The sequence below is a fragment of the Hypanus sabinus genome, chromosome 3, assembly GCF_030144855.1.
Source record: "Hypanus sabinus isolate sHypSab1 chromosome 3, sHypSab1.hap1, whole genome shotgun sequence".
NCBI classification, from domain to species: Eukaryota; Metazoa; Chordata; class Chondrichthyes; order Myliobatiformes; family Dasyatidae; genus Hypanus; species Hypanus sabinus.
In genome coordinates, this window is record NC_082708.1 from 119,027,544 (window position 1) to 119,051,191 (window position 23,648).

The window sequence follows — 23,648 nt, forward strand, 5'->3', positions numbered from 1 at the left end:
AGTGGAGTTTGTCAGGCCGATGGTGAACTCTGTTGAGGAGAGGGCAGGATGACAGGCTGATGGTGAGCACTGTTGAGGGGAGGGGAGGATGACAGGCTGATGGTGAGCACTGTTGAGGGGTGGGGAGGAGACCAGGCCGATGGTGAGCACTGCTGAGGGGAGGGGGGAATGACAGGCCAATGGTGAGCACTGTATTGCACAGAGGGGAGGATGACAGGCCGATGGTGAGCACTGTATTGCACAGGGGGGAGGATGACAGGCCGATGGTGAGCACTGTTGAGGGGAGGGGAGGATGACAGGCTGATGGTGAGCACTGTTGAGGGGAGGGGAGGAGGCCAGGCCAATGGTGAGCACTGTTGAGGGGAGGGGAGTTTGTCAGGCCGATGGTGAACTCTGTTGAGGAGAGGGCAGGATGATAGGCTGATGGTGAGCACTGTTGAGGGGAGGGGAGGATGACAGGCTGATGGTGAGCACTGTTGAGGGGTGGGGAGGAGACCAGGCCGATGGTGAGCACTGCTGAGGGGAGGGGGGAATGACAGGCTGATGGCGAGCACTGTATTGCACAGAGGGGAGCATGACAGGCTGATGGTGAGCACTGTTGAGGAGAGGGGAGAATGACAGGCCGATGGTGAGCACTGTTGAGGGGAGGGGAGGATGACAGGCCTATGGTGAACTCCGTTGAGGTGAGTGCAGGATGACAGGCTGATGGTGAGCACTGTTGAGGGGAGGGGAGGATGACAGGCTGATGGTGAGCACTGTTGAGGGGTTGGGAGGAGACCAGGCCGATGGTGAGCACTGCTGAGGGGAGGGGGGAATGACAGGCTGATGGCGAGCACTGTATTGCACAGAGGGGAGCATGACAGGCTGATGGTGAGCACTGTTGAGGAGAGGGGAGAATGACAGGCCGATGGTGAGCACTGTTGAGGGGAGGGGAGGATGACAGGCTGATGGTGAGCACTGTTGAGGGGAGGGGAGGATGACAGGCTGATGGTGAGCACTGTTGAGGGGAGGGGAGGAGGCCAGGCCGATGCTGAGCACTGTTGAGGGGAGGGGAGTATGTCAGGCCGATGGTGAACTCTGTTGAGGAGAGGGCAGAATGACAGGCTGATGGTGAGCACTGTTGAGGGGAGGGGAGGATGACAGGCTGATGGTGAGCTCAGTTGAGGGGAGGGGAGGATGACAGGCTTATGGTGAGCACTGTTGAGGAGAGGGAAGGAGGCCAGGCCGATGGTGAGCACTGTTGAGGGGAGGGGAGAATGACAGGCCGATGGTGAGCACTGTTGAGGGGAGGGGAGGATGACAAGATGATGGTGAGCACTGTTGAGGGGAGGGGAGGATGACAGGCTGATGGTGAGCACTATTGCACAGAGGGGAGGATGACAGGCCGATGGTGAGCACTGTTGAGGGGAGGGGAGGAGGCCAGGCCGGTGGTGAGCACTTTTGAGGGGAGGACAACAAGCCGATGGTGAGTTGTGATTAGGGGAGGGGGGAGTGACAGGCTGATGGTGAGCACTGTTGAGGGGAGGGGAGGATGACAGGCTGATGGTGAGCTCAGTTGAGGGGAGGGGAGGATGACAGGCTGATGGTGAGCTCTGTTGAGGGGAGGGGAGGATGACAGTCCGATAGTGAGCACTGTATTGCACAGAGGGTAGGATGACAGGCCGATGGTGAGCACTGTCGAGCGGTGGGGAGGAGGTCAGGCCGATGGTGAGCACTGTTGAGGGGAGGGGAGAATGTCAGGCCGATGGTGAGCACTGTTGAGGGGAGGGGAGAACAACAGGCTGATGGTGAGCACTGTTGAGGGGAGGGGAGGATGACAGGCCGATGGTGAGCACTGTTGAGGGGAGGGGAGGAGGGCAGGCTGACGGTGAGCACTGTTGAGGGGAGGACGACAAGCCGATGGTGAGTTGTGATTAGGGGAGGGGGGAGTGACAGGCTGGGTGAGCACTGTTGAGGGGAGGGGAGGATGACAGGCTGATGGTGAGCACTGCATTGCACAGGGGGGAGGATGACAGGCCGATGGTGAGCACTGTATTGCACAGAGGAGAGGATGACAGGCTGATGGTGAGCACTGTTGAGCGGTGGGGAGGAGGTCAGGCCGATGGTGAGCACTGTTGAGGGGAGGGGAGAATGTCAGGCCGATGGTGAGCACTGTTGAGGGGAGGGGAGAACAACAGGCTGATGGTGAGCACTGTTGAGGGGAGGGGAGGATGACAGGCCGATGGTGAGCACTGTTGAGGGGAGGGGAGGAGGGCAGGCTGACGGTGAGCACTGTTGAGGGGAGGACGACAAGCCGATGGTGAGTTGTGATTAGGGGAGGGGGGAGTGACAGGCTGATGGTGAGCTCTGTTGAGGGGAGGGGAGGATGACAGTCCGATAGTGAGCACTGTATTGCACAGAGGGTAGGATGACAGGCCGATGGTGAGCACTGTCGAGGGGAGGGGAGGATGACTGGCTGATGGTGAGCACTGTTGGGGGGAGGGGCGGATGACAGGCCGATGGTGAGCACTGTTGAGGGGAGGGGAGGATGACAGGCTGATGGTGAGCACTGTTGGGGGGAGGGGAGGAGGACAGGCCAATGGTGAGCACAGTATTGCAGAGAGGTGAGGATGACAGGCTGATGGTGAGCACTGCTGAGGGGAGGGGAGGATGACAGGCTGATGTTGAGCACTGTTGAGGGGTGGGGAGGATGACAGGCTGATGGTGAGCACTGTTGAGGGGACGGGAGGATGACAGGCCGATGGTGAGCACTGCTGAGAGGAGGGGAGGATGACAGGCCGATGGTGAGCACTGTTGAGTGGAGGGGAGGATGACAGGCTGATGGTGAGCACTGTTGAGGGGACGGGAGGATGACAGGCCGATGGTGAGCACTGTTGAGGGGAGGGGAGGGGAGGATGACAGGCTGATGGTGAGCTCAGTTGAGGGGAGGGGAGGATGACCGGCCGATTGTGAGTACTGTTGAGGGGAGGGGAGGATGTCAGGCCGATGGTGAGCACTGTTGAGGGGAGGGGAGTATGACAGGCTGATGGTGAGCACTGTTGAGGGGAGGGGAGGATGACAGGCCGATGGTGAGCACCGTTGAGGGGAGGATGACAGGCTGATGGTGAGCACTTTGAGTGGAGGTGAGGAGGCCAGGCTGATGGTGAGCACTTTTCAGGGGAGTGGAGGATGACAGGCTTATGGTGAGCACTGTTGAGGAGAGGGAAGGAGGCCAGGCCGATGGTGAGCACTGTTGAGGGGAGGGGAGAATGACAGGCCGATGGTGAGCACTGTTGAGGGGAGGGGAGGATGACAAGATGATGGTGAGCACTGTTGAGGGGAGGGGAGGATGACAGGCTGATGGTGAGCACTATTGCACAGAGGGGAGGATGACAGGCCGATGGTGAGCACTGTTGAGGGGAGGGGAGGATGACAGGATGATGGTGAGCACTGCTGAGGGGAGGGGAGGATGACAGGCCGATGGTGAGCACTATATTGCACAGAGCGGAGGATGACAGGCTAATGGTGAGCACTGTTGTGGGGAGGGGAGGATGACAGGCCGACGGTGAGCACTGTTGAGGGGAGGGGAGGATGACAGGCTGATGGTGAGCACTGTTGGGGGGAGGGGAGGATGACAGGCCGATGGTGAGCACTGTTGAGGGGAGGGGAGGATGACAGGATGATGGTGAGCACTGCTGAGGGGAGGGGAGGATGACAGGCCGATGGTGAGCACTGTTGAGTGGAGGGGAGGATGACAGGCTGATGGTGAGCACTGTTGAGGGGACGGGAGGAAGACAGGCCGATGGTGAGCACTGTTGAGGGGAGGGGAGGGGAGGATGACAGGCTGATGGTGAGCTCAGTTGAGGGGAGGGGAGGATGACCGGCCGATTGTGAGCACTGTTGAGGGGAGGGGAGGATGTCAGGCCGATGGTGTGCACTGTTTAGGGGAGGGGAGTATGACAGGCTGATGGTGAGCACTGTTGAGGGGAGTGGAGTTTGTCAGGCCGATGGTGAACTCTGTTGAGGAGAGGGCAGGATGACAGGCTGATGGTGAGCACTGTTGAGGGGAGGGGAGGATGACAGGCTGATGGTGAGCACTGTTGAGGGGTGGGGAGGAGACCAGGCCGATGGTGAGCACTGCTGAGGGGAGGGGGGAATGACAGGCCAATGGTGAGCACTGTATTGCACAGAGGGGAGGATGACAGGCCGATGGTGAGCACTGTATTGCACAGGGGGGAGGATGACAGGCCGATGGTGAGCACTGTTGAGGGGAGGGGAGGATGACAGGCTGATGGTGAGCACTGTTGAGGGGAGGGGAGGAGGCCAGGCCAATGGTGAGCACTGTTGAGGGGAGGGGAGTTTGTCAGGCCGATGGTGAACTCTGTTGAGGAGAGGGCAGGATGATAGGCTGATGGTGAGCACTGTTGAGGGGAGGGGAGGATGACAGGCTGATGGTGAGCACTGTTGAGGGGTGGGGAGGAGACCAGGCCAATGGTGAGCACTGCTGAGGGGAGGGGGGAATGACAGGCTGATGGCGAGCACTGTATTGCACAGAGGGGAGCATGACAGGCTGATGGTGAGCACTGTTGAGGAGAGGGGAGAATGACAGGCCGATGGTGAGCACTGTTGAGGGGAGGGGAGGATGACAGGCCTATGGTGAACTCCGTTGAGGTGAGTGCAGGATGACAGGCTGATGGTGAGCACTGTTGAGGGGAGGGGAGGATGACAGGCTGATGGTGAGCACTGTTGAGGGGTTGGGAGGAGACCAGGCCGATGGTGAGCACTGCTGAGGGGAGGGGGGAATGACAGGCTGATGGCGAGCACTGTATTGCACAGAGGGGAGCATGACAGGCTGATGGTGAGCACTGTTGAGGAGAGGGGAGAATGACAGGCCGATGGTGAGCACTGTTGAGGGGAGGGGAGGATGACAGGCTGATGGTGAGCACTGTTGAGGGGAGGGGAGGATGACAGGCTGATGGTGAGCACTGTTGAGGGGAGGGGAGGAGGCCAGGCCGATGCTGAGCACTGTTGAGGGGAGGGGAGTATGTCAGGCCGATGGTGAACTCTGTTGAGGAGAGGGCAGAATGACAGGCTGATGGTGAGCACTGTTGAGGGGAGGGGAGGATGACAGGCTTATGGTGAGCACTGTTGAGGAGAGGGAAGGAGGCCAGGCCGATGGTGAGCACTGTTGAGGGGAGGGGAGAATGACAGGCCGATGGTGAGCACTGTTGAGGGGAGGGGAGGATGACAAGATGATGGTGAGCACTGTTGAGGGGAGGGGAGGATGACAGGCGGATGGTGAGCACTATTGCACAGAGGGGAGGATGACAGGCCGATGGTGAGCACTGTTGAGGGGAGGGGAGGAGGCCAGGCCGGTGGTGAGCACTTTTGAGGGGAGGACAACAAGCCGATGGTGAGTTGTGATTAGGGGAGGGGGGAGTGACAGGCTGATGGTGAGCACTGTTGAGGGGAGGGGAGGATGACAGGCTGATGGTGAGCTCAGTTGAGGGGAGGGGAGGATGACAGGCTGATGGTGAGCTCTGTTGAGGGGAGGGGAGGATGACAGTCCGATAGTGAGCACTGTATTGCACAGAGGGTAGGATGACAGGCCGATGGTGAGCACTGTCGAGCGGTGGGGAGGAGGTCAGGCCGATGGTGAGCACTGTTGAGGGGAGGGGAGAATGTCAGGCCGATGGTGAGCACTGTTGAGGGGAGGGGAGAACAACAGGCTGATGGTGAGCACTGTTGAGGGGAGGGGAGGATGACAGGCCGATGGTGAGCACTGTTGAGGGGAGGGGAGGAGGGCAGGCTGACGGTGAGCACTGTTGAGGGGAGGACGACAAGCCGATGGTGAGTTGTGATTAGGGGAGGGGGGAGTGACAGGCTGGGTGAGCACTGTTGAGGGGAGGGGAGGATGACAGGCTGATGGTGAGCACTGCATTGCACAGGGGGGAGGATGACAGGCCGATGGTGAGCACTGTATTGCACAGAGGGGAGGATGACAGGCTGATGGTGAGCACTGTTGAGCGGTGGGGAGGAGGTCAGGCCGATGGTGAGCACTGTTGAGGGGAGGGGAGAATGTCAGGCCGATGGTGAGCACTGTTGAGGGGAGGGGAGAACAACAGGCTGATGGTGAGCACTGTTGAGGGGAGGGGAGGATGACAGGCCGATGGTGAGCACTGTTGAGGGGAGGGGAGGAGGGCAGGCTGACGGTGAGCACTGTTGAGGGGAGGACGACAAGCCGATGGTGAGTTGTGATTAGGGGAGGGGGGAGTGACAGGCTGATGGTGAGCTCTGTTGAGGGGAGGGGAGGATGACAGTCCGATAGTGAGCACTGTATTGCACAGAGGGTAGGATGACAGGCCGATGGTGAGCACTGTCGAGGGGAGGGGAGGATGACTGGCTGATGGTGAGCACTGTTGGGGGGAGGGGCGGATGACAGGCCGATGGTGAGCACTGTTGAGGGGAGGGGAGGATGACAGGCTGATGGTGAGCACTGTTGGGGGGAGGGGAGGAGGACAGGCCAATGGTGAGCACAGTATTGCAGAGAGGTGAGGATGACAGGCTGATGGTGAGCACTGCTGAGGGGAGGGGAGGATGACAGGCTGATGTTGAGCACTGTTGAGGGGTGGGGAGGATGACAGGCTGATGGTGAGCACTGTTGAGGGGACGGGAGGATGACAGGCCGATGGTGAGCACTGCTGAGAGGAGGGGAGGATGACAGGCCGATGGTGAGCACTGTTGAGTGGAGGGGAGGATGACAGGCTGATGGTGAGCACTGTTGAGGGGACGGGAGGATGACAGGCCGATGGTGAGCTCTGTTGAGGGGAGGGGAGGGGAGGATGACAGGCTGATGGTGAGCTCAGTTGAGGGGAGGGGAGGATGACCGGCCGATTGTGAGTACTGTTGAGGGGAGGGGAGGATGTCAGGCCGATGGTGAGCACTGTTGAGGGGAGGGGAGTATGACAGGCTGATGGTGAGCACTGTTGAGGGGAGGGGAGGATGACAGGCCGATGGTGAGCACCGTTGAGGGGAGGATGACAGGCTGATGGTGAGCACTTTGAGTGGAGGTGAGGAGGCCAGGCTGATGGTGAGCACTTTTCAGGGGAGTGGAGGATGACAGGCTTATGGTGAGCACTGTTGAGGAGAGGGAAGGAGGCCAGGCCGATGGTGAGCACTGTTGAGGGGAGGGGAGAATGACAGGCCGATGGTGAGCACTGTTGAGGGGAGGGGAGGATGACAAGATGATGGTGAGCACTGTTGAGGGGAGGGGAGGATGACAGGCTGATGGTGAGCACTATTGCACAGAGGGGAGGATGACAGGCCGATGGTGAGCACTGTTGAGGGGAGGGGAGGATGACAGGATGATGGTGAGCACTGCTGAGGGGAGGGGAGGATGACAGGCCGATGGTGAGCACTATATTGCACAGAGCGGAGGATGACAGGCTAATGGTGAGCACTGTTGTGGGGAGGGGAGGATGACAGGCCGACGGTGAGCACTGTTGAGGGGAGGGGAGGATGACAGGCTGATGGTGAGCACTGTTGGGGGGAGGGGAGGATGACAGGCCGATGGTGAGCACTGTTGAGGGGTGGGGAGGAGGACAGGCCAATGGTGAGCACAGTATTGCAGAGAGGGGAGGATGACAGGCTGATGGTGAGCACTGCTGAGGGGAGGGGAGGAGGCCAGTCTGATGGTGAGCACTGTTGGTGGGAGTGGAGGATGACAGGCTGATGGTGAGCACTGTTGAGGGGAGGGGAGGATGACAGGCCTATGGTGAGCACTGTCGAGGGGAGGCGAGAATTACAGGCCGATGGTGAGCACTGTTGAGGGGAGGGGAGGATGACAAGATGTTGGTGAGCACTGTAGAGGGGAGGGGAGGATGACAGGCTGATGGTGAGCACTATTGCACAGAGGGGAGGATGACAGGCCGATGGTGAGCACTGTTGAGGGGAGGGGAGGATGACAGGCCGATGGTGTGCACCGTTGAGGGGAGGGGAGGATGACAGGCCGATGGTGAGCACTGTTGAGGGGAGGGGAGGATGACAGGCTGATGGTGAGCACTGTTGGGGGGAGGGGAGGAGGACAGGCCAATGGTGAGCACAGAGTTGCAGAGAGGTGAGGATGACAGGCTGATGGTGAGCACTGCTGAGGGGAGGGGAGGATGGCAGGCTGATGGTGAGCACTGTTGAGGGGTGGGGAGGAGTCCAGGCCGATGGTGAGCACTGTTGAGGGGAGGGGAGAATGACAGGTCGATGGTGAGCACTGTTGAGGGGAGGGGAGGATGACAGGCTGATGGTGAGCACTGTTGAGGGTTTGGGAGGATGACAGGCCGATGGTGAGCACTGTTGAGGGGAGGGGAGGATGACAGGCTGATGGTGAGCACTGTATTGCACAGAGGGGTGGATGACAGGCTGATGGTGAGCACTGTATTGCACAGAGGGGAGTATGAAATGCTGATGGTGAGCACTGTTGAGGAGAGGGGAGGATGACAGGCCGATGGTGAGCACTGTATTGCACAGATGGGAGGATGTCAGGCCGATGCTGAGCACTGTTGAGGGGAGTGGAGGATGACAGGCCGATGGTGAGCACTGTTGAGGGGAGGGGAGGATGACAGGCCGATGGTGAGCACTGTTGAGGGGAGGATGACAAGCACATGGTGAGCACTGATTAGGGGAGGGGAGAGTGACAGGCTGATGGTGAGCGCTGTTGAGGGGACGGGAGGATGACAGGCCGATGGTGAGCACTGTTGAGGGGAGGGGAGGGGAGGATGACAGGCTGATGGTGAGCTCAGTTGAGGGGAGGGGAGGATGACCGGCCGATTGTGAGCACTGTTGAGGGGAGGGGAGGATGTCAGGCCGATGGTGAGCACTGTTGAGGGGAGGGGAGTATGACAGGCTGATAGTGAGCACTGTTGAGGGGAGGGGAGGATGACAGGCCGATGGTGAGCACCGTTGAGGGGAGGATGACAGGCTGATGGTGAGCATGTTGAGTGGAGGGGAGGAGGCCAGGCTGATGGTGAGCACTTTTCAGGGGAGTGGAGGATGACAGGCTTATGGTGAGCACTGTTGAGGAGAGGGAAGGAGGCCAGGCCGATGGTGAGCACTGTTGAGGGGACGGGAGGATGAAAGGCCGATGGTGAGCACCGTTGAGGGGAGGGGAGGACGCCAGGCTGTTGGTGAGCACTGTTGAGGTGAGGGGAGGATGACAGTTCGATGGTGAGCACTGTTGAGGGGAGGGGAGGATGACAGGCTGATGGTGAGCACTGTTGAGGCGAGGGGATGATGACAGGCTGATGGTGAGCACTGTTGAGGGGAAGGGAGGATGACAGGCTGATGGTGAGCACTGTTGAGGTGAGGGGAGGATGACAGTCCGATGGTGATCACCGTTGAGGGGAGGGGAGGATGACAGGCTGATGGTGAGCACTGTTGAGGCGAGGGGAGGATGACAGGCTGATGGTGAGCACTGTTGAGGGGAGGGGAGGATGACAGGCTGATGGTGAGCACTGTTGAGGGGAGTGGAGGATGACAGGCCGATGGTGAGCACTGTATTGCACAGAGGGAAGGATGACAGGCCGATGGTGACCACTGTTGAGGGGAGGGGTGTATGACAGGCCGATGGTGTGCACTGTTGAGGGGAGGGGAGGACGGTAGGCTGATGATGAACATGAAGTGCGTTTTCCAAGCATTTGAGTGAACTTGCTCAACGGGCTGTGACATCAGCCCCTCCCTCCTGAATTACCCTCCCCAACTTCCCCTTACACACCGCCAACTAACTTACGGGAATGAACAAACTCTCCCGTGCAGTAGAAAGTTGGAGGTAAATTTTCATTCCAAAGAAGGAATTTCTTTTTATATACGCATTGCAACTGAATTGCTGCTTTGCTGTTGTAAACATTGCAAAAGGTGGATTGTGTAGATTAGAATTGAATTGTATTGTCAAGTTTTTGTATTTATTGTGGTTTCCTTGTTTAGTTATTTATTAATTTATTATGCTGTTCTTTTTTGTTTTTTTTAATTAACCCCTGTTCCACTGTGCCCAGTCTGTGGCAAACAGCCTACAAATTTAACGGCTCCAGCAACATTGAAAACACTGAACCACAAATCACTGCCACGTACAAGTACTGATTATTTTAAACAGCTGTTGGAACCTCAATACAAACAGCAAAGCTTTTAATTAAAATCAATTTACAACCTTTATTTAAATGAAATCTACCAAGTCTACTTTTAGAAAAATTAAATCCATTTTTGGCTTAAGGATGTTACTAAACAGAAATTTATGATGTTTGCCTTATGAGTTTTTAAAATGTATGAATGGGAAAGAAAGATTAATTTCAAGAAAGGTTAGCTAAGCTTAACTATGGTGTTTTCAAGAAAGGCTGGCTAAAAATTCATTCTCTATTCAAAAGAACATTGACAATTATTTTCAGATTATATCTATAACTACTGATCACACTAATGCACAATGAGCTGCAGATATAGTAATTTTTATGCAGCTGTTCCCAGGGACGTGAAAATTATTTCAAGGGTTCCTCCAGGGCAAATAGGTTGAGAAAGGCTGGTCTGGAGACACTAAAGATTGCAGATGCTGAAATCTGAAGCAACAATCTTCTGGAGGAACTTAGTGGGTGTGAGGGAGCTAAACATTTGACCTTACAGGTTGAAAACCCTGCATCAGCCCTGACCCGCTTAGTTCCTCTAGCAGAATTCTTATTGTTCCATATCTCAGTCTGGCTCAGGAAATAACCTCCTGGTGGTTTTCTTTTTCTCCCTAAAGTTATCAAAGTACTCAGCTTTCCTTGAACCCCAGATTACTACTACCATCATCCCCAGGACATGTTTGCCTAAAGCTTCCAGTTAGGATAGAACAGTCAGGGGTAAGCAGGTAACTATGATCAGCAACATTAGTTGGTAAAGCCAGCTGAATACTGGGATTTATTTCTAAGGTGAAGAATAAACAAGTACAGTGACCTCTTTGGGATTGTGCAGGGTGCCAGACAGTATAGGTTTTTAGAGCACCTGGATTGGTTATTTGTTGAGTAATGAGCGCCTTTATTCATTTAGAGTTACTTGTGTTTTTCTCAAGCGATTCACTCTTTGTAATGCAGTCTCCTGGTGCTTTCTGTTTAAACTTGTTAAGTTTATTTTGATAGTCTTAGGGATTCTATGTTACCTGTATTATTTATGTGGACACCCGATTAGCGCAAATTGCGGGGTCTTAGATTAAAGAATGTTACACCTCACAGTGTCACTCGGCCAAGCCACCACGTTCTGTTGGAATTCTTATGAATAAGAAACACACACAAAATGCTGGGGGAGCTCAGTAGGTCAGGCAGCATCTACGGAAATGCATACAGTCAATGTTTCGGGCTGAGAGGCTTCGTCAAGACTGAAAATGAAGAGGGAAGATGCCAGAGTAAAGAGTTAGGAGGAAGGGAAGAAGACTAGCTAGAAGATAAATTTGGTTGCTGTCTCTACATTGGAGTCTGTCCTTCATCTATACTTGGGTTCCAGTGCACATCATGACATTAGTTAGGATATTAGTCAGGACACACGTGAGTACTGAGCACCATTTTGCTCTGTAAAATGCAAAAGCATCATGGAAATACTGATGAAAATACAACAAATATTTAAAAGAATGCTCCCAGAACTGCAAGAATGTAGCCATCAGACAAGTGTTGAAAGTTGTGGTTTTTCTTTAAGCAAAAAAATTAGGACTGACCTGATAAATATCTTTAAAATTTCAAAAGGTTGAGAGACAGTATAGGTGTGGCGATCTGAGTCGATGCTGTAAGGGAGGCCAGTACTAGTTCTGTGCTCAGGTAGCAACACTCCCAGGGCTCAAAGCGCAACAGATGGACCTTAGATTTGTAAAGGGCACAGAAGGCTTTCCCCTGGTTACTCTGCCACTCTATTGTGAGCAAAGAGAGACAGGCAGACCACCGATTAAAAGATCAGAAAGTGGCACGTGCAGTAGCTGAGCTGGGACCTATGAAGTATAGAGCATTAAGCGGGTGGAACACTGATGGTTGAATTGGTATCTAGCCCACAGATTGCGGTGGTGATTTGAGAGTTTTAAAGGGGAACACTAAATTACAATGGCAGTGAATGGTGACGTTGGAGGATGACAGTGAAAATTCTCAAGCATGTATTCAGTACTTGCCTCAGACTATCTAACTATAAACCAGATAAGACCATGGGCCAATGCAGAGGAAGTCCTCAAACTCTTGCTAAAATTAATTTCTGTGTTTGCTATGCACAAACTACAGATGCTTAAATTGATTGTGATAAATTACATCACCACATGAGAATTCAGCCATTCTACATCACCGTTCGTGTTTGGTGCCTTGTCGGCAAGCACAACATAGATAAGGAAAAACTAGAACAAGTTCTCCAATATCTAGGGCCTAATAAAAGTTACTGTTTCTCCATGACAAGATTATAGACTGATGTCTACAATTGTAGGAGAATCCAAGATATGATTTTACAGCTAGTCTCAAGGGCGACCAGGATTACTGGATTTGCTGGTGACGCCTACATCCCGTAAATAAAAGAGAAAAAAATCCAATGCAGCAAAAAAATGGTTAATGTCTTTACCAACTGATTGGTCAGAACGTGCAATTCACTACTTTAAGCAGTGGTTGGTGTGTACACGTAATAAATTATAAATTGAGTTATTATTGCCACAGGTCACATATTATTGTCCAGCGTGTGGTGAAAACTGCCCAGCGGATTATCGGCACCCAATTGCCCACCATTGAGAACATCTACCTGGGCAGGGCGAAAAGCCATTATCAAGGATGCATCTCACCCTAACCATGGACTTTTTATTCTCCTCCCGTCCGGTAGGCACTACAGGAGCCTCTGCTCCTGCACCAGCAGGCACAGGAAGAGCTTCTTCCCTGAGGCTGTGACCCTGCCGAACCTCACATCACAGCGTTAAGCAGTACTGCACTCATATTGCACTGTCTCAGTACTTTTATATTTGTGTGCTGTAAAACTTTTTATTTGCAGTTATTTTGTAAATAACAGTATTCTTTGCATTTCTGGTTAGATGCGAACTGCATTTCATTTGGCTTTGTATCTGTACTCAACACAATGGCAATAAAGTTGAATCTAATCTAATGTAAAGTGAGAAACTTGTTTTTGTATATGTAGATTATTTCAATTTAATAGTGCATTGAGGTAGTACAAGGGAAACCAACAACAGAAGGTACAATAAAGCGTTAGTTACAGAGTAGTGTTCTTTGCAGGTAGACAATAAAGTGGAAGAGCATAACAAGGTAGATTGTGAGGTCAAGAGCCCATCTTATTGTACTAGGGAACCATTCACCAGTCTTATAACAGCAAGGGAGAAGCTTTCCTTAAGCCTGGTGGTACGTGCTTTCAGGCTTTTATAGCTGTGGTAGATGAAATACAGTGGGTTGAAGTTGTTTGGGAGGATGGAGTTAATGTGTGTTGTGACCTGGCTCTCAAAACGCTTCATGATGCTAGATGCCAAAGCTACAGGTTGGTAGTCACTAAAGCATTGCCATATTTTTCTTAGTACCAGGATGATAGTACACTAGTCTTCTGAAGACTCAACCTCAGATTGAAGCAGGGAGAGGTAGCGTTTATGATTCATTGTCCATGCAGAAATCTAATGGTGGAAGGGAAGAAGCTGCTCCTGAAAGGTAGAATGCATCTCTCCAGGCTTCTGCACCTCCTTCTTGAGGATAGCAATAAGAAGGCATGTCCTAGGTGATGGCGGTCCTTAAGGATCCATTCCGCATTTTTGAGGCATAGTCTTTTGAAGATGTCTTGGATGTTGGGGAGGCCAGTGCCCATGATGGAGCTGGCTGAGCTCACAACTTCCTGCAACATTTCCGATCCTGTGCAGTGGCCCCTCCATACCAGACGGTGAGGCAACCAGATAGTATGCTCTCCGTGGTACATCTGTAGAAATTTACCAACAAACCAAGTTTCCTCACATACCTTGTGAAATATAGCTTCTGGTGTCTCTCGTTTGTAGTTGAATCAATATTTTGGGCCCAAGATAGATCTTCAGACATGTTGACATCCAGGAACTTGAAACTGCTTACCCTTTCCACTGCTGATCCCTCAATGAGGACTGGTATATGTTCCCTCGACATCCCCTTCCTGAAGTCCACAATTAGTTCCTTGGTCTTACTGAAGTTGAGTGCAAGGTTGTTGCTGTGACACCACTCAACCAGCTGATCTATCTCGCTCTTGTACACCTACTCATCACCTTCTGAAATTCTGCCAACAGTAGTTGTGTTGTTGGCATATTTACAGATGACATTTGAGCTGTGTCTAGCCGCACAATTGTGTGTGTAGAGAGAGTGGAGCAGTGGGCTAAGCACACTTCCTTGAGTTGTGCCTGTGTTGATTGTTAGTGAGGTGGTATTTCTGATCTGCACAGCCTGTGGTCTCCCAGTGAGGAAGTCAAGTTGCAGAGGGAGGTACAGAAGACCAGGTTTTGGAGCTTGTTGATTAGAACTGAGGGTATGATTGTGTTCAACGCTGAGCTATCATCAATAGACAGCAGCCTGACGTAGGGATTATTATTGTCCAGGTGATCCAAGGCTGAGTGAAGACCCAGTAAGACTGCATCAGTTGTAAACCTATGTTTCGGCCAAAAACATTGACTATTTACTCTTTTCCACAGATGCTGTCTGGCCTGTTGAGTTCGTCCAGCAGTTTGTGTGTATTACTGATATTGAATTGTGTCCTGAACACCTGGAAATGTGGGTCAAATTCTCTACAGATGCAAACCCACCCAGAAATTATTTAATGCAGAGAAGAAATAAATATTCAGTTGCACAACGCTGAACACAAGCAGCAATATTCCATTGAGTTTAACAACTGGTTGATTGCCTGTCAGTGATGAATCCAAATAATGTACATATATTCAAATTTAAATTACAAGGACTGTAGTTTATTAAAATGTTTCTCAAAAATACAGGACATAACTTATTTAAATTCATAAAACATTCTTTTCCAACACGAACTGTTAATTAGTGCAAACAATCAATATTCCAAAGGGTAGGAAATTGTAAGCAAAGAAATTACCACATTTCCTATCTCTATTCCTATCTGTCCCACAAGTTTAAGAATTACACTAACCTGGTTTAGTGTAACTCAGGTTTATCCATGAAAACGAGAGTTTTCTGGACAGGACTACAGTGAGGTCATTACACCGAGGATACAGGAAGAGAGAAAGGGGGCGACGATGAGGAAGGAAAGGATGCTTAAGTACAGGAGACTCCAGGGGATGTATTTCTCGTAAACAGGTTCATCCTCTTGGAAGCTGTCAGGACAGAAGATACTGCCAGTCTGAGAGGCGGACAGGTCTGTGAGCCGAAAATTGTTGCAGAAGCAGAGCTGAGGAGTCAGACATCAGGAAGAGCCGTGGTAGTAGGGGACTCCATAGTAAGAGGTACGGAAAGGAGTTTCTGCAGCAACAGGCGAGATTTAAGGATGGTGTGTTGCCTCCCCGGTGCTAGGATCCAGGACATCACCGACCGATTGCAGGGAATCCTCAAGGGTGAAGGTGAACAGCCAGAAGTGGTAGTGCATGTCGGCACAAATGACATCGGGAAGAAGAGGAAGGACATTCTGCAGCGGGACTTCAGAGAACTCGGAAGAAGGCTGAAAAGCAGGACTTCCAGGGTGGTTATCTCTGGTTTGCTTCCAGTTCCTCGTGCTGGAGAGGGCAGGAACAGGGAGATAATGGATCTGAATGTGTGGCTGAGGAACTGGTGCAGGAAGCAAGGATTTACATTCTTGGACCACTGGGATCTGTTTTGGCATAGGGATGAATTGTACAAAAGAGACGGGTTGCACCTTAATAGGCGGGGGACCAGCATTCTGGCAGACAGGTTTGTCATTGTAACAGGGATGTGTTTAAACTAAGTAGTGGGGGGAGGGGATGAACTGGAAATATAAGGATGGAGTTAAAGGGAAAGTGAAAATAAGTTAAAAAGGACAACAGGATCAATGGAGTAGAAAGCTCAAGAAGAGATTATAAGTATGGTCAAGTGAAATAGGAATTGATATGAAAGGAGAGGGGAGTAATGAATTAAAAGTATTATATATGAATGCACGAAGTATAAGGAATAAAGTAGATGAGCTTGAGGCTCAGTTGGAAATTGGCCAGTACGATGTTGTGGGAATAACTGAGACATGGCTTCAAGCGGACAGGGCCTGGGAAATGAATATTCAAGGATATACATCTTATCGAAAGGACAGACTGACTGGCAGAGGGGGTGGGGTGGCTCTGTTGGTGAGGAATGATATTCAGTCCCTTGCGAGGGGGGACATAGAATCAGGGGATGTAGAGTCAGTATGGATAGAACTGAGAAATTCTAAGGGTAGAAAGACCCTAATGGGAGTTATCTACAGGCCCCCAAACAGCAGTCTGGATGTAAGGTGTAAGTTGAATGAAGAGTTAAAATTGGCATGTCGCAAAGGTAATGATACAGTTGTCATGGGAGATTTCAACATGCAGGTAGACTGGGAGAATCAGAATGGTACTGGACCCCAAGAAAGGGAGTTTGTGGAGTGCCTCCGAGATGGATTCTTAGAACAGCTTGTACTGGAGCCAACCAGGGAGAAGTCAATTCCAGATTTAATGTTGTGCAATGAACCGGATTTGATCAGGGACCTCGAGGTAAAGGAACCATTAGGAGGTAGTGACCATAATATGATATGTTTTAACCTACAATTTGAGAAGGAGAAGGGAAAAATCGGATGTGTTAGTATTACAGTTGAACAAAGGGAACTATGGAGCTATGAGGGAGGAGCTGGCCAAAGTTTAATGGAACAATACCCGAGCAGGGAAGACAGTGGAACAACAATGGCAGGTATTTCTGGGAATAATGCAGAAAGTACAGGATTGCTTCATTCCAAAGCGGAAGAAAGATCCTAAGGGGCAGCTGTGGCTGAGGGAAGTAAAGGGCAGTATAAAAATAAAAGAGAAGAAGTATAACATAGCAAAGATGAGCAGGAAACCGGAGGACTGGGAAGCTTTTAAAGAGCAACAGAAGATAACAAAAAAGGCAATATGCCAAGAAAAAATGAGGTACGAAGATAAACTAGCCAAGAATATAAAGAAGGATGGAAAAAGCTTCTTTAAGTATGTGAATAGCAAAAAAATAGTTAAGACCAAAATTGGGCCATTGAAGACAAACGGGTGAATTTATTATGGGGAACAAGGAAATGGCAGATTAGTTGAACAGTACTTTGGATCTGTCTTCACTAGGGAAGACACAAACAATCACCCAGATGTAATAGTGGCCAAAGGAACTAGGGTAAAGGATGAACTGAAGGAAATTTATATTAGGCAAGAAACGGTGTTGGATAGACTGTTGAGTCTGAAGGCTGATAAGTCCCCGGGACCTGATGGTCTGCATCCCAGGGTATTTAAAGAGGTGGCTCTAGAAATCATGGACGCATTGGTAATCATTTTCCAATGTTCTATAGATTCAGGAACAGTTCCTGCTGATTGGAGGGTGGCTAATGTTGTCCCACTTTTCAAGAAAGGAGGGAAAGAGAAAACAGGGAATTATAGACCGGTTAGCCTGACGTCAGTGGTGGGAAAGATGCTGGAGTCAATTATAAAAGAGGAAATTATGACACATTTGGATAGCAGTAGAAGGATCGGTCCGAGTCAGCATGCATTTATGAAGGGAAAAACATGCTTGACTAATCTTCTGGAGTTCTTTGAGGATGTAACTATGAAAATGGACAAGGGAGAGAGAGCCAGTGGATGTAGTGTACCTGGACTTCCAGAAAGCTTTTGATAAAGTCCCACATAGGAGATTAGTGGGCAAAATTAGGGCACATGGTATTGGGGGCAGAGTACTGACACGGATTGAAAATTGGCTGGCTGACAGGAAACAAAGAGTAGCGATTAACAGGTCCCTTTCGGAATATCAGGCTGTGACCAGTGGGGTACTGCAAGGTTCGGTGCTGGGACCGCAGCTGTTTACAATATACATTAATGACTTAGATGAAGGGATTAAAAGTAATATTAGCAAATTTGCCGATGACACAAAGCTGGGTGGCAGTGTGAACTGTCAGGAGGATGTTATGAGAATGCAGAGTGACTTGGACAGGTTGGGTGAGTGGGCAAATGTATGGCAGATGCAGTTTAATGTGGATAAATGTGAGGTTATCCACTTTGGTGGCAAGAACAGGAAGGCAGATTTCTATCTAAATGGAGTCAAGTTAGGAAAAGGGGAAGTACAACAAGATCTAGGTGTTCTTGTACATCAGTCAATGAAAGCAAGCATGCAGGTACAGCAGGCAGTGAAGAAAGCTAATGGCATGCTGGCCTTTATAACAAGAGGAATTGAGTATAGGAGTAAAGAGGTCCTTCTGCAGCTGTACAGGGCCCTGGTGAGACCCCACCTGGAGTATTGTGCGCAGTTTTGGTCTCCAAATTTGAGGAAGAACATTCTTGCTATTGAGAGAGTGCAGCGTAGGTTCACAAGGTTAATTCCCGGAATGGCAGGACTGTCATATGTTGAAAGATTGGAGCAACTGGGCTTGTATACACTGGAATTTAGAAGGATGAGAGGGGATCTGATTGAAACATATAAGATTATTAAGGGACTGGACACACTGGAGGCAGGAAGCATGTTCCTGCTGATGGGTGAGTCCAGAACTAGAGGCCACAGTTTAAGAATAAGGGGTAGGCCATTTAGAACAGAGATGCGGAAAAACTTTTTCTCCCAGAGAGTGGTGGATATGTGGAATGCTCTGCCCCAGAAGGCAGTGGAGGCCAAGTCTCTGGATGCATTCAAGAGAGTTAGATGGAGCTCTTATAGATAGTGGGGTCAAGGGATATGGGGAGAGGGCAGGAATGGGGTACTGATTGTGTATGATCAGCCATGATCACAGTGAATGGCAGTGCTGGCTAGAAGGGCCAAATGGCCTACTCATGCACCTATTGTCTATTGTCTATAACCCCCAAAGATGTGAGGTACAGAGGAAATTTAAGTGCTGTCTAAGACTAAATGGACCAATATTGCCTGTGACATTGCTAATTACAGGCAGCAAGGTTTTTTCAAAGACCTGTTCCAGTAGTATATTTTGATTAAGGCTGTCTGAGGTTTAAAAAGTGAATAAGCCAAAATTGTCATTCATTCTGAATTAAACTACATGGGGTGAAAAAAAAATACATTAACTAGTTGTGATGCCTGGCTTTTGATGTAAGTATCAAGGCCACAGAGTTAGTTCTCAGGAATTTTTTGTGGTTGAAGATGGGCTCACATTGAAGAATGCAATAACAGTGCAACCATGTTTTTTTGCATACATCTGTGTAGCATCACACTAGATAAAGGAAAGTTTTACATCTGTACAAGCAGTCACTATTAGACCTACGGACACCACTGGAATCTGATGCACAAGTCTCAAACATTTGCCAAAAGAGTTTTTGTCACCTGGAGTTTTGCCAAGAAAACATCACAGGCAAACAAAATCATTCTAAAAATGATGAACAACATCTACCATATCCACAAGCCCCATGGAATCTGTATACCATTTATTTTTATGAAACACCCCACTATATAAGTGGCTGTAAGGAATGAGATTGCCACAAAGTCAACAAGGAAATACTCTTGAATCAATAGCGTAGTACAGACAGAATCATACTTCATCATAAATAACCAGAGAAATAAGCACTTGCACTGATAGAACTATAATTACATCTCAGCTGCAAAGAAACATTGGGTTCATTGAAAGCCAGCAGTTTTCTCTTTTGTCTCTCATGGTTTCTTGGTACCACATGGGACATGCTGGTGGGCAGACAATGCCCTAGCTCCTCCCCCCAAGTCCCCAACTCCTCTCCCCACCCCCGCTACAACTAATAGGAAACTCTCTGTCAGTGATACTGAGCAAGAAAAGGCATGGGAATGCAGACTAAAGATTGCTAGCCTTGACCTCAGCTTGCTGGCTTCACTGAGAGGATTAATGTAATTGATACAAAGCCAAACAGAAAAATCAAGAGGTATACTGAACTACTTTTAACATCCAAGTTTAAGTTTAAAGGAATTATTAGTAATCTAAATTTTATATTATCTTCTGACATAATTAGTGAGAGCTGAATGGTGTTGACGAGAGACCTACACCTAGGTTCATCACTGCTTGCACAGAATTTGTTTTCCCTGCTCTGCTAAATGGGGAAGGAAACATCAGCTCACTTGCTGCCAAAAAAAAATCATTACGAATACTGGACCTAGGAAGGTTTTTCATCTTGTTAGTAAATGCATCAACACATTGACTGGCACGAAACATCAAAGCTGCAGGGTACAATAATTAAATAACTGAAATGGATAGAGACCTCCAAAGAAATGTGTGTGACATCATATGAGGAATTGAGCACCTTGGGCCACACTTTGAAGGGACTAAAGGTGTTCCACAGCAGGAAGAAATTAAACAAGATTAAAACTAAATTGTGTTTTTTTCTCACTTTAAAATGAACCCTTATGTGCCCCAAAGCAGAGAGCCTTCAGAGAGCTTTATGGGAAAGCACGGCTACTTATCGAATTGTGTATCAATTGCAGCATGGTGTTATTCACCGCACATAAATTAAAATTAGAGGTACAGTGCATTGGCTGATGAAGTTAACTAAAGGAAATCAGACTTGGAAAGGGACACTTACCTTCTACAGCTCTTTTGAAGAAAACTTTGCAACTACCGCAGGTAAGGACACCGTAATGACATCCTGATGCCTCATCTGCACAAACCAAACAGACCTTCAAAGGCGTTGTGGTCACCGATGAGCAACTTCGATCCAGTCTAATAGGGGAGCTGAAAAAGATGGGAAATTTCCAATGTTAGAAGGATGCTATGAATCTCTTTTCACAGACATGATGGACTCGTACCAGCTAGCTAAAGTCAAAATGGTACAAGAACAAGCAAAACCATTTCAGATCATAAGGAAACATCTGTCAACTTTGAAACAGTTTTGGGTCACGATTCTTAAACTTCCTGGTTTACTTTAGGAGATGTTGCAACCCCTGAACATGATGGAGATAGTCACCATCAAAGCTCACCACACCAATAGGAGTCAAAAAAGGTACCTATTACAAGTTTCAGGGTTATATGAGGTACAAGTTTATATGGATTATCATTCATTGTGTCAGGAACAACAGCAATTCACTGACAATTATTTTTCTGAAAATCACGTTGCAGCAAATAACCTTACAACCTTATTACCTATTAGTGGCAGTTGAATAACCTGTTATTCTGTCTTGGTTGAAAGAGCTTGCCACAAAACAAAACATCTTTTAATATGTCTTAAATTAGCTGTATCCTTATACAGTGGCATGCAAAAGTTTGGGCAGGCCTGGTCAAAATTTCTGTTACTGTGAATAACTAAGAAAATAAAAGATGTCCTGACTTCCAAAAGTTACCTTTTAAATTTTCTTCTTTCATAGTTTCAAAATAACAAAAAAGGAAAAGGGCCCAAAGCAAAGGTTTGGGCACCCTGCATGGTCAGTACTTAGTAACACCCCCTTGGTGAGACCCAATGCAGACTGAGAGACCGTTTTGCTGAACACCTACGCTCAGTCCGCCAGAAAAAGCAGGATCTCCCAGTGGCCACACATTTTAATTCCACGTCCCATTCTCATTCTGATATGTCTATCCATGGCCTCCTCTATTGTCAAAATGAATCCAAACTCAGGTTGGAGGAACAACACCTTATATACCGGCTGGGTAGCCTCCAACCTGATGGCATGAACATTGACTTCTCTAACTTCCGTTAATGCCCCTCCTCCCCTTCTTACCCCATCCCTGACATATTTAGTTGTTTGCCTGTTCTCCATCTCCCTCTGGTGCTCCCTCCCCTTCCTTTCTCCTGAAGCCTCCCATCCCATGATCCTTTCCCTTCTCCAGCTCTGTATCACTTTCGCCAATCACCTTTCCAGCTCTTAGCTTCATCCCACCCCGTCCAGTCTTCTCCTATCATTTCGCATTTCCCCCTCCCCCCACTACTTTCAAATCTCTTACTATCCTTCCTTTCAGTTAGTCCTGACGAAGGGTCTCGGCCCGAAACGTCGACAGCGCTTCTCCCTATAGATGCTACCTGGCCTGCTGTGTTCCACCAGCATTTTGTGTGTGTTGTTGTTTGAATTTCCAGCATCTGCAGATTTGCTCGTGTTAACACTTTCTGTAGCCAGCTACGAGTCCTTCAATTCTTGTTTGGGGGATTTTCGGCCATTCTTCCTTGTAAAAGGCTTCTAGTTCTGTGAGATTCTTGGGCTGTCTTGCATGCACTGCTCTTTTGAGGTCTATCCACAGATTTTCGATAGTGTTTAGGTCTAGGGACTGTGAGGGCCATGGCAAAACTTTCAGCTTGCGCCTCTTGAGGTAGTCCATTGTGGATTTTGAGGTGTGTTTAGGATAATTATCCTGTTGTAGAAGCCATCCTCTTTTCATCTTCAGCTTTTTTACAGACGGTGTGATGTTTGCTTTCCGAATTTGCTGATACTTAATTGAATTCATTCTTCCCTCTACCAATGAAATGTTCCCAGTGCCACTGGCTGCAATACAGCCCAAAGCATGATTGATCCACCCCTGTGCTTAACAGTTGGAGAGGTGTTCTTCTCATGAAATTCTGCACCCTTTTTTCTCCAAACATACCTTTGCTCATTGTGGCCAAAAAGTTCTATTTTAACTTCATTAGTCCACAGGACTTGTTTCCAAAATGCATCAGACTTGTTTAGATGTTCCTTTGCAAACTTCTGATGCTGAATTTTGTGGTGAGGATGACTCTTCCATGAAGGTCATATTTGTGCAGGTGTCACTGGACAGTAGAACAGTGCACCACCACTCCAGAGTCTGCTAAATCTTCCTGGAGGTCTTTTGCAGTCAAACAGGGGTTTTGATTTGCCTTTCCAGCAATCCTATTAGCAGTTCTCTCGGAAATTTTTCTTGGTCTTCCAGACCTCAACTTGACCTCTACTATTCCTGTTAACTACCATTTTTTAATTACATTACAAATTGAGGAAACAGCAACCTAAAAACTCTTTGCTATCTTTTTATAGCCTTCTCCTGCTTTGTGGGCATCATTTATTTAAATTTTCAGAGTGCTAGGCAGCTGCTTAGAGGAGCCCATGGCTGCTGATTGTTGGGACAAGGTTTGAGGAGTCAGGGTATTTATAAAGCTTTGAAATTTGCATCACCTGGCCATTCCTAATTATGACTATGAACAAGCCATAGCCCTAACAAGCTAATTAAGGTCTGAGACCTTGATAAAAGTTATCTGAGAGCTCAAATCTCTTGGGGTGCCCAAACTTTTTCATCGTGCTCCTTTCCTTTTTTTCACTCTAAAATTGTACAAAACAAAAACAATACACTAATCTTCTTAAAATATTGAAAAGAATGTTTCTTCTTTAACTTTATGACTCTTGGAGATCAGTTCATCTTCTACTCACTTAACTATTCACAGTGACAGAAATTTTGACCAGGGGTGCCCAAACTTTTGCACAACACTGTAAGTATTAGAAGTACAAAATAAAAAACATATGTCTTGCAGGCTTAGAAAATTGGATACAACTCCGGATAAGTGTTAAAGATTTGACACTTATTTAAATCTTATTTAAACCCATTTATTCTTGCTCTTACTGTTTCTACAGTTCTCACTGATTAAATTCAATATA

General features: G+C 49.0%; 1 protein-coding gene across 3 annotated transcripts in view; it reads right to left on the reverse strand.

The window, feature by feature from the left end:
* nr3c2 (nuclear receptor subfamily 3, group C, member 2) overlaps positions 1 to 23,648 on the reverse strand; it is a 482,067-nt gene that overhangs the window by 213,577 nt on the left and 244,842 nt on the right. For all 3 annotated transcript variants that reach the window (XM_059965018.1, XM_059965017.1, XM_059965019.1), the window contains one exon: positions 20,645 to 20,793. In XM_059965018.1, the coding sequence (XP_059821001.1) occupies positions 20,645 to 20,793 (149 nt within the window). The remainder of the gene's footprint in view (positions 1 to 20,644; positions 20,794 to 23,648) is intronic.